This window comes from Eptatretus burgeri, chromosome 17 (assembly GCF_056783735.1).
Source record: "Eptatretus burgeri isolate ZD-2024b chromosome 17, Ebu_testis_v1, whole genome shotgun sequence".
Classification (NCBI taxonomy): Eukaryota; Metazoa; Chordata; class Myxini; order Myxiniformes; family Myxinidae; genus Eptatretus; species Eptatretus burgeri.
In genome coordinates, this window is record NC_140977.1 from 52,367,621 (window position 1) to 52,378,611 (window position 10,991).

General features: G+C 49.4%; 1 protein-coding gene and 1 long non-coding RNA gene across 2 annotated transcripts; one reads left to right on the forward strand and one right to left on the reverse strand.

The window, feature by feature from the left end:
* The first annotated feature begins 105 nt into the window (after positions 1 to 105).
* NDUFA6 (NADH:ubiquinone oxidoreductase subunit A6) lies at positions 106 to 3,215 on the forward strand. The gene is made up of 3 exons (XM_085863400.1): positions 106 to 264; positions 1,493 to 1,608; positions 2,865 to 3,215. Exons 1-3 carry the CDS (start codon positions 132 to 134, stop codon positions 2,991 to 2,993), a joined length of 378 nt encoding a protein of 125 aa, XP_085719526.1. The 5' UTR covers positions 106 to 131; the 3' UTR covers positions 2,994 to 3,215.
* Positions 3,216 to 3,445: 230 nt separating this feature from the next.
* Positions 3,446 to 7,964, reverse strand: LOC147010106 (uncharacterized). Its single transcript, XR_015053103.1, has 2 exons — positions 7,397 to 7,964; positions 3,446 to 3,769 (listed from the first exon to the last, which is right to left on the reverse strand). It is a non-coding gene; the product is annotated as an uncharacterized LOC147010106 (long non-coding RNA).
* Positions 7,965 to 10,991: the final 3,027 nt, after the last annotated feature.

Genomic DNA, 10,991 nt, shown 5'->3' on the forward strand with positions numbered 1-10,991 from the left:
GTAATGGTAAATCAGAACTTTACGGTGTTGCGATTCGTCGTTTACTGTGCGTCTTCATCAAGTTAAACGTAAACTTCCTGTTTGAATCTACTTCCTTCCGGCTTCTTACGTCATTTCCTGTTTCTCCGGCGATGGCGAGCGTGCAGAAGGTGGCCTCGTCCGCAGTCAAGGTGATGAAGCCGATCTTGTCGAGTGATACGTTCGAGGCGAAGCGTCGGGCGAGAGAACTCTACCGGACATGGTACCGAGAGATCCCTCAGATTGGTACGTGGACAATGTGGAAATGTGGACAATGTGGAAAACGTGGACGATGTGATGTGGACGATGTAGAAGATGTGATGTGGACGATGTAGAAGATGTGGACGACGTGGAAGATGTGGATGATGTGATGTGGACGACGTGGAAGATGTGAAAGATGTGGACGATGTGATGTGGAAAATGTGGACGATGTGGACAATAGGGACAATGTGGACGATGTGGAAAATGTGGAAGATGTGGACAATGTGATGTGGAAGATGTAGAAGATGTGGACGATGTAGAAGATGTGGATGATGTGGAAGATGTGGATGATGTGATGTGGACGACGTGGAAGATGTGGACGATGTAGAAGATGTGGACGATGTAGAAGATGTGGACGATGTAGAAGATGTGGATGATGTAGAAGATGTGGATGATGTGATGTGGACGACGTGGAAGATGTGGACGATGTAGAAGATGTGGACGACGTGGAAGATGTGGATGATGTGATGTGGACGACGTGGAAGATGTGGACGATATGGAAAATGTGAAAGATGTGGACGATGTGATGTGGAAAATGTGGACAATAGGGACAATGTGGACGATGTGGACAATAGGGACAATGTGGACGATGTGGACGACGCGTCCTTACCAATAGGAATTTGACATTGAACGACACTTTGGTGCTTTGATCGTTTGCTTCTTGCGTCGTGAGGTGTGTAGGGTGTAGTCTCGTACAGATACTCAAGCACAGGTTGTCGTGGTGACAGAGTCAGGCTTTTAAAGGGTCAACCGGACCAAGTTTGTTGAGCATCACGAACTTCGATGCGAAGTGCCTGGAGTGGTGTTGTTCGTGCCATAACATCATCTGTGATGGACATTCGCTCTGCGATACCTTAGTTTGACTGTCGGTGTCGAGATGTTCATGAGGAGCCCTGCCGTGAGGTTCCCACCATGGGTTCCAGTTCCAGGAGCTTGAGGAAGCCTGGAATCGGGGTGCGGGACCTCGGGCTCATGATACAGATTGTACATGTCTCACGAGTAGGACATTTGAGGAGATGGACAAATTGGCACGGTGTGTGGGATTTGAACCAAGGGGTCCAAACGGCTCGAAGGATCCAGGCTTCTTGTTTTTATTTAATAGTTTGGTAACATGAAGACCACGGCATTACTTATGGACGTTACAATATTACAATGATAGAGCCAAGCTTCATACCCCCTTTGCTCCCTCAACCTGGTTTTGTCCGCACGTCAGTGCATATGTTTCAGTTGGACGTCTCTGTGACGGAGAGCCGAGAGAAGTTGCGTCAAGTGTTTAAGAAGAATTCCCACTTGCAAGACCCCAGGCTCATTGACATGCTTGTCGTCAAGGTACGTCGAGGGATAATTATATAAAGGTTCTTAAATGGAAACGATGATTCCCACCTTGTGGGATTGACTGGGGATTAGTTGGGGGGGGGGGGTTGGGGTTAAACGATTCTGGAACCAGCTCCCCATGCCCAAGGTGATAGGTCACCAACCCTTTGCCATAGATGGTTTAACGTCCACCTACATTTGGTGCTGGCAGACACTGGTCCTCGTATATCGGAGGACGACAGACGCACATCAGGACGGCAGTTTATGGCTGGGTCACCATTCAAACCCAGACTGGACAGCTCAGAAGCGAGTACGTGTACCTGGAGGCCATCCTTCCAGCCAGGAAATGTGTCGAATGGTGAAAATGAGGCAAACGTACAGATTACGGATTTATCTTCAATTTTTTTTTCATCTGTGGCCGTCAGAATTTTCTTTTTGATCAACGAGCTGCGAAAGTCTCTTGAAAGACGTCGATTGCCCCCACATCAACATCGCCATTTCCTGTTGACCGTTTTTCAAAGGTCACGCCTCCACGGATCAACTTGTTGAGGTTATGACCGAGGCAGCATTTGTCATGCGATCAAATCTGTCTTCCCGCCAAGAAGAGCAAGTTTGATATCTCGTGTGCCAAATGCAAGTTGTATCATACCGATGATTGCAAAATCTCCTGGTTTGACCGATGTTTCCAGTACTGGTCCAAGGAATTTGTTTAAAAAAAATAAATGGCAGAATCCTTTGTATAATCTGAGTCAATCGTTGGTGTGAACTGCTTGCTCAACTTGGCTCCTTGTCCCTTACAACTCTCTCAAGTGGGAGAAAGGACCACTCCAGCCAATGAAGTCTGGTTCCGATGTACCATACTCCGTTACAAAACATCGGTGCTGATGAAGCAGTTTCTTGGGTGGTTTGCCATTGCCTTCCCAGTAGTAGTTGGAGCAGGAATTTTGAATTTGTTCAGTGTGCCAGCGATAGCTCACATACTCTTCACGAAGGACACCATGGGTGGGATCTGCACCGTCCACCAACTAATGCCAGCAGATGGTATGCTCAGTTTAACGTCCATCCGAGGGACGGCACACATTGATGAAACACCGGGATGACAGTTTATAGTTGGGTAAGGATTCAAACTCGGGCTAGACGGCTTAAAGGCAAGTGTGTGTACATCTCGGCCATCCTGCCAGTCAGAGAGAGAGTGTGAGAGAGAGAGTGTGAGAGAGTCAGAGACAGAGTCCAATCAATACATTGCCATGATTACCCCATTCCCACCCCAGGGGAAGATGGAGCTTGAAGAGACGATGAAGGTGTGGAAGCAGCGCACGCACATGATGCGCTACTTCAAGGAGGAAAACCCCAGGCACGAGAACTTCATGACGAAGTTTCTCTCGGGTCATGACCCCTAAGCGGCTTTCCTCTGTCCATCTGAACCGATCCAAAAATTACATTTATTTTATTTTTTTGTGCATTAAAAATCATGTTTAGGTTAATTCTTGTAAACTGCAATGCTCAGTGGGTGTTTAACACCACCAATGTGTCAGTGTATGTTAACGACGACGTTTCTCTTGATGCAAATGATGCGTGTGGGGAGTCTACCTGTACTTGCAATTAAAGACACTGGACGTGCATCGTCAAATCCTCAGGTCTTCAATTGCACACCTGTTCCCAATTTCACCAAACCGAGAAATAAGTCTCGTTTCATCGATTTGAAACCAACAAGTACAAAGGATTTGGAACAAGGAACAAGTAACATGCACACGACACCAAAATCATGTCGAGTATGAGTACATGCAGCACACACTCCTTTTGTATACCGAGGAAAAGCATTTAGGACACCACATGCTCCGACAGAATACGGTTTTGGTGATTGAAGTGAGTTGTTTATTTAAAGCCATGGTTCACATGCATGTTCAACAACGGTTGAATTGCTGTATTCCTCAAATTGGCTCAGGTGGATGCTGATAGATATAAGCCATGATATGTCAGGTAAAACAAAATTTCTTATACACCGTGATAGTTTCGGAGCTCTGGAACGCTCGACCTCATTTCAATCAAACTCGTCATCTTCCGGGACAAATATGTCATGTTCTTCCAGAATCTCCGCACCTTGCTTGCTCATCATCGCACCCAGGTAAAGGAAAGGAACCACGACGACGAGCACTTTGGTGAGGCCAAAGGGAACCTGCACACGGCACACGAGAGATGGAGCAACATTCTCTCCCTCACGCCCCCAGCTGCTCTTCCTGTCTGGTTATTTCACCTTCAATCCATACATTCCTCATTCCGTATGCTGTGCTCAGACCCAAGTTTTCTGTTGTGAATTTCACATTCTGAAACCCCTTCATGGTGTGTGCACAACTTCATTGAAGGTCCAAAGTGTCTGCATTCGGTGTATATGCAGATTCATTCACCTGCCAATCTCACCGAAGAGGAATGCAGGATGGGATTTTAAATTTGGATCAGGAAAGATGGGCACTGAGTCGTATAAATATAATGGACGGGTTATATTGTTGTCGACCAGGTATCGGCGACGAGCACGACCGCTTGATGGAGCTGCAGAGTTGACTCCACCGAACACCCGGAATTTATAGGTCGTCACCCTGGACAACTCCGGAGCCGACGGGTCCCTTATTGGACCAAAGATCACGAATAGGTCGACCACGTGGGGTAGGGTCGATTGCCAATTTCAATTTACCTAAATACCCACGTCGTCCAAATTACCGGGGAAATTCACCCTCGACGGCTCTCGTACGAGTCGAGCCGTTATCGTCAGCGTCAGTGTGAGGAAGACAATGGCGTCAGTGTGAGGAAGACAATGGCGTCAGTGTGAGGAAGACAATGGCGTCAGTGTGAGGAAGCGAGGTGAAGGCGTGTTGTAGTTATTGTTGAGGTAAAAATAAAAGAAAACCCTGACTAGCAAAATAACTCACAGTGCATGTACATTTATTCACCCATTAAGCAAGGGATGGGGACCCTAACTAAAAACGCACACTTACCGATATAACTGTTCTATAGGACCTGTATGTTGAGTGCTCATGGCTTCCAGATCCGCAACAATATGAATGTAAGGGGAGGCCATTTATGGTGCAACACCTGTTTGTGTCCCCACAAGAAACAGTGCTTCGTCCACCACCGACAGTGATGGCCTCGCTTCCCCCACCTCCCTCAACCTTCCCACCCCTCCCCTTACCTCAGCCTCCCCACCCTTCCACCGAGAGTGATGGCCTCGCTTCCCCCACCTCCCTCAACCTGCCCACCCCTCCCCTTACCTCCCCACTCCTCGACCGACAGATGGCCTCGCTTCCCCCACCTCTCCACCCCCTCCCCTACTTCAACCTCCCCACCCCTCCTCCCCCTACATATACCTCCCCACCTCTCCTCCCCCGACCTCTACCTCCCCACCCCTCCTGCCCCGACCTCTACCTCCCCACCCCTCCTGCCCCGACCTCTACCTCCCCACCCCTCCTGCCCCGACCTCTACCTCCCCACCCCTCCTGCCCCGACCTCTACCTCCCCACCCCTCCTGCCCCGACCTCTACCTCCCCACCCCTCCGACCCCTACCTCCCCACCCCTCCTCCCCTACCTCCCCACCCCTCCTCCCCCTACCTCCCCACCCCTCCTCCCCCTACCTCCCCACCCCTCCTCCCCCTACCTCCCCCCACCCTCCTCCCCACCCCTCCTCCCCCTACCTCCCCCACCCCTCCTCCCCACCCCTCCTCCCCACCCCTCCTCCCCTACCTCCCCACCCCTCCCCTACCTCCCCCACCCCTCCTCCCCACCCCTCCTCCCCTACCTCCCCCACCCCTCCCCCTACCTCCCCTCACCCTCCTCCCCCTTCTCTCTCCTTCTCTCCCCCCCCCAGTGATCGGTTGCCTCTCCTCCCCTCCCTCCCCCCCAGTGATCGGTTGCCTCTCCTCCCCTCCCTCCCCCCAGTGATCGGTTGCCTCTCCTCCCCTCCCTCCCCCCAGTGATCGGTTGCCTCTCCTCCCCTCCCTCCCCCCAGTGATCGGTTGCCTCTCCTTCCCCTCCCTCCCCCCAGTGATCGGTTTCCTCTCCTTCCCCTCCCTCCCCCCTCAGTGATCGGTTGCCTCTCCTTCCCCTCCCCTCCGTGATCGGTTGCCTCTCCTTCCCCTCCCTCCCCCCAGTGATCGGTTTCCTCTCCTTCCCCTCCCTCCCCCCTCAGTGATCGGTTGCCTCTCCTTCCCCTCCCCCTCCGTGATCGGTTGCCTCTCCTTCCCCTCCCCCTCCATGATCGGTTGCCTCTCCTTCCCCTCCCCCCTCCCCCCTCCGTGATCGGTTGCCTCTCCTTCCCCTCCCCCCTCCAGTGATATCCTGTTTCCTTTCCTTTCTTTTCTTCCTCCTTGTAGAGGAAGCTTCTCTTCCCTCTCAGTATTCGACCAATCCTCCTCAACCAAGTAAAATACCCACCATCTTTTCCCTTACCACAATGCACCCTTTTCCTCTCTTCTGTCTACCTTCCAACCTCACATGGGAGGGAGGCTGTGAGGAGTGGGGGGGAAGGGAGGGTGAGGAGTGGGGGGGAAGGGAGGGTGAGGAGTGGGGGGAAGGGAGGGTGAGGAGTGGGGGGGAAGGGAGGAGGAGGAAAAAGGGGAGGGAGGGGGAGGAAAAAGGAGGGGAGGGGGAGGAAAAAGGGGAGGGGAGGAAAAAGGGGAGGGGAGGGGAGGAAAAGGGGAGGGGAGGGGGAGGAAAAGGGGAGGGGAGGGGAGGGAAAAGGGGAGGGGAGGGGGAGGAAAAAGGGGAGGGAGGGAGGGGAGGAAAAAGGAGGGGAGGGGAGGAAAAAGGGGAGGAGGGGAGGGGGAGGAAAAAGGGGAGGGAGGGGGAGGAAAAAGGAGGGGAGGGGAGGGGAGGAAAAAGGGGAGGGGAGGGGGAGGAAAAAGGGGAGGGGGAGGAAAAGGGGAGGGGAGGGGGAGGGAAAAGGGGAGGGGGAGGGAAAAGGGGAGGGAGGGGGAGGGAAAAGGGGAGGGGAGGGGGAGGAAAAGGGGAGGGGAGGGGGAGGAAAAAGGAGGAGGGAGGGGGAGGAAAAAGGGGAGGGGAGGGGGAGGAAAAAGGGGAGGGGAGGGGGGAGGAAAAAGGGGAGGGGAGGGGGAGGAAAAAGGGGAGGAGGAGGGGAGGAAAAAGGGGAGGGGAGGGGGAGGAAAAGGGGAGGGGAGGGAGGAGGAAAAGGGGAGGGGAGGGGGAGGAAAAGGGGGAGGGGAGGGGGAGGAAAAAGGGGAGATGGGAGGAAAAAGGGGAGGGGGGAGGAAAAAGGGGAGGGGGAGGAAAAAGGGGAGGGGAAGGGGAGGGGGAGGAAAAAGGCGAGGGGAGGGAGGGGGAGGAAAAAGGTGAGGGGAGGGGGAGGAAAAGAAAAAGGTAAGAAGTGAGTGAGTGAGAAGAGCGAACGTGAATGAGAGAATATTAATTGACCACTCGCATTAAAATTGACCCTTGAAGGTTTAAAGGGCCCTGTAGTTTTTGTGTTCCATCTTGTCGTTTCTTCTAACAAACAATAAACCCGCGACAAGAGATCATCAATCCAAACTGCAAACAGCGGGTCCTGGTTACAAGGAACATTTTTTGACCAACGTGGAATCAATGACCCGAATAAAGTCCCCCAAGATGTCGAGGCCCAAAACATCACCGCATTCAAATCAAGCTCGGTCATGTCTGGTCTCGTTTAGATCACAGACCTCCAGTACCTCGCTTGTCCACAGTTAAAAGGTAAAAGGCAGAAGTACAAACCGGGATATGATGGGATATGATGGGATACCAGACCACCAACTTCCCATTAACTGATATGACATGGATCACCTTCTCGGGGTTTGGAAGAATTGTTCCGCAGTTGTTTGTGGTAATCGGCCGAACCCGGCTCCAGGTGCGGATCCTCGTCATTCTCCTCCCGAGTCTCAATCCCAACACCAACCCCGAGTGAAGAACCATCGCGGAGCAGTGAAATCACAGTGCGGAACTTCCGGGATAAATGAAGGAATGACGTAACACGCAACGCTCTGACGACACACGTCGAGGTTTAAAATCGATCGTCTTCACCGTCCGACAATATTGCATAAACTGACTGGATATTACCATTACACACTTTGTGTGAAGGTCCTTTTGGTATTTATACTTCGGAAATGTATCCCTGAATATGACAAACATTAAGATTTATACCACAGCGAACCGAAATGTACATTAACGTTGGTACAGTGTCTTGGTGACTGATCTATACAGTAAGGTTGGTACAGTGTCTTGGTGACTGATCTATACAGTAAGGTTGGTACAGTGTCTTGGTGGCTGATCTATACAGTAAGTTTGGTACAGTGTCTTGGTGACTGATCTACACAGTAAGTTTGGTACAGTGTCTTGGTGACTGATCTATACAGTAAGGTTGGTACAGTGTCTTGGTGACTGATCTACACAGTAAGTTTGGGACAGTATCTTGGTGACTGATCTGCACAGTAAGTTTGGTACAGTGTCTTGGTGACTGATCTATACAGTAAGTTTGGTACAGTGTCTTGGTGACTGATCTATACGGTAAGGTTGGTACAGTGTCTTGGTGACTGATCTATACAGTAAGTTTGGTACAGTGTCTTGGTGACTGATCTACACAGTAACGTTGGTACAGTATCTTGGTGACTGATCTGCACAGTAAGGTTGGTACAGTATCTTGGTGACTGATCTACACAGTAACGTTGGTACAGTATCTTGGTGGCTGATCTATACAGTAAGTTTGGTACAGTGTCTTGGTGACTGATCTATACGGTAAGGTTGGTACAGTGTCTTGGTGACTGATCTACACAGTAAGTTTGGTACAGTGTCTTGGTGGCTGATCTACACAGTAAGTTTGGTACAGTGTCTTGGTGACTGATCTACACAGTAAGTTTGGTACAGTGTCTTGGTGACTGATCTATACAGTAAGGTTGGTACAGTGTCTTGGTGACTGATCTACACAGTAAGTTTGGGACAGTATCTTGGTGACTGATCTGCACAGTAAGTTTGGTACAGTGTCTTGGTGACTGATCTACACAGTAAGTTTGGTACAGTGTCTTGGTGACTGATCTACACAGTAACGTTGGTACAGTATCTTGGTGACTGATCTGCACAGTAAGGTTGGTACAGTATCTTGGTGACTGATCTACACAGTAACGTTGGTACAGTATCTTGGTGGCTGATCTATACAGTAAGTTTGGTACAGTGTCTTGGTGACTGATCTATACGGTAAGGTTGGTACAGTGTCTTGGTGACTGATCTATACAGTAAGTTTGGTACAGTGTCTTGGTGACTGATCTATACGGTAAGGTTGGTACAGTGTCTTGGTGACTGATCTATACAGTAAGGTTGGTACAGTGTCTTGGTGACTGATCTACACAGTAAGTTTGGTACAGTGTCTTGGTGACTGATCTACACAGTAAGTTTGGTACAGTGTCTTGGTGACTGATCTACACAGTAAGTTTGGTACAGTGTCTTGGTGACTGATCTACACAGTAAGTTTGGTACAGTATCTTGGTGACTGATCTGCACAGTAAGGTTGGTACAGTATCTTGGTGACTGATCTGCACAGTAAGTTTGGTACAGTGTCTTGGTGACTGATCTACACAGTAAGTTTGGTACAGTGTCTTGGTGACTGATCTATACGGTAAGGTTGGTACAGTGTCTTGGTGACTGATCTATACAGTAAGGTTGGTACAGTGTCTTGGTGACTGATCTACACAGTAAGTTTGGTACAGTGTCTTGGTGACTGATCTACACAGTAAGTTTGGTACAGTGTCTTGGTGACTGATCTACACAGTAAGTTTGGTACAGTGTCTTGGTGACTGATCTACACAGTAAGTTTGGTACAGTATCTTGGTGACTGATCTGCACAGTAAGGTTGGTACAGTATCTTGGTGACTGATCTGCACAGTAAGTTTGGTACAGTGTCTTGGTGACTGATCTACACAGTAAGTTTGGTACAGTGTCTTGGTGACTGATCTACACAGTAACGTTGGTACAGTATCTTGGTGACTGATCTGCACAGTAAGGTTGGTACAGTGTCTTGGTGACTGATCTACATGTCACAGTGAGGTTGGTACAGTATCTTGGTGACTGATCTGCACGGTAAGGTTGGTACAGTGTCTTGGTGACTGATCTACACAGTAAGTTTGGTACAGTGTCTTGGTGACTGATCTACACAGTAAGTTTGGTACAGTGTCTTGGTGACTGATCTACACAGTAAGTTTGGTACAGTGTCTTGGTGACTGATCTACACAGTAAGTTTGGTACAGTGTCTTGGTGACTGATCTACACAGTAAGTTTGGTACAGTATCTTGGTGACTGATCTATACAGTAAGGTTGGTACAGTGTCTTGGTGACTGATCTACACAGTAAGTTTGGTACAGTGTCTTGGTGACTGATCTACACAGTAAGTTTGGTACAGTGTCTTGGTGACTGATCTACACAGTAAGTTTGGTACAGTGTCTTGGTGACTGATCTACACAGTAAGTTTGGTACAGTATCTTGGTGACTGATCTGCACAGTAAGGTTGGTACAGTATCTTGGTGACTGATCTGCACAGTAAGTTTGGTACAGTGTCTTGGTGACTGATCTACACAGTAAGTTTGGTACAGTGTCTTGGTGACTGATCTATACGGTAAGGTTGGTACAGTGTCTTGGTGACTGATCTATACAGTAAGGTTGGTACAGTGTCTTGGTGACTGATCTACACAGTAAGTTTGGTACAGTGTCTTGGTGACTGATCTACACAGTAAGTTTGGTACAGTGTCTTGGTGACTGATCTACACAGTAAGTTTGGTACAGTGTCTTGGTGACTGATCTACACAGTAAGTTTGGTACAGTATCTTGGTGACTGATCTGCACAGTAAGGTTGGTACAGTATCTTGGTGACTGATCTGCACAGTAAGTTTGGTACAGTGTCTTGGTGACTGATCTACACAGTAAGTTTGGTACAGTGTCTTGGTGACTGATCTACACAGTAACGTTGGTACAGTATCTTGGTGACTGATCTGCACAGTAAGGTTGGTACAGTGTCTTGGTGACTGATCTACATGTCACAGTGAGGTTGGTACAGTATCTTGGTGACTGATCTGCACGGTAAGGTTGGTACAGTGTCTTGGTGACTGATCTACACAGTAAGTTTGGTACAGTGTCTTGGTGACTGATCTACACAGTAAGTTTGGTACAGTGTCTTGGTGACTGATCTACACAGTAAGTTTGGTACAGTGTCTTGGTGACTGATCTACACAGTAAGTTTGGTACAGTGTCTTGGTGACTGATCTACACAGTAAGTTTGGTACAGTATCTTGGTGACTGATCTGCACAGTAAGGTTGGTACAGTATCTTGGTGACTGATCTACACAGTAAGTTTGGTACAGTATCTTGGTGACTGATCTACACAGTAAGTTTGGTACAG

Excerpts from the sequence above, each read along its gene's own strand:
- NDUFA6 (XM_085863400.1), top strand. The coding sequence starts at position 132 with ATGGCGAGCGTGCAGAAGGTGGCCTCGTCCGCAGTCAAGGTGATGAAG. Across the intron at positions 265-1,492 it reads CCGAGAGATCCCTCAGATTG|TGCATATGTTTCAGTTGGAC; the intron begins GTACGTGGACAA and ends TCCGCACGTCAG. Across the intron at positions 1,609-2,864 it reads TTGACATGCTTGTCGTCAAG|GGGAAGATGGAGCTTGAAGA; the intron begins GTACGTCGAGGG and ends TTCCCACCCCAG.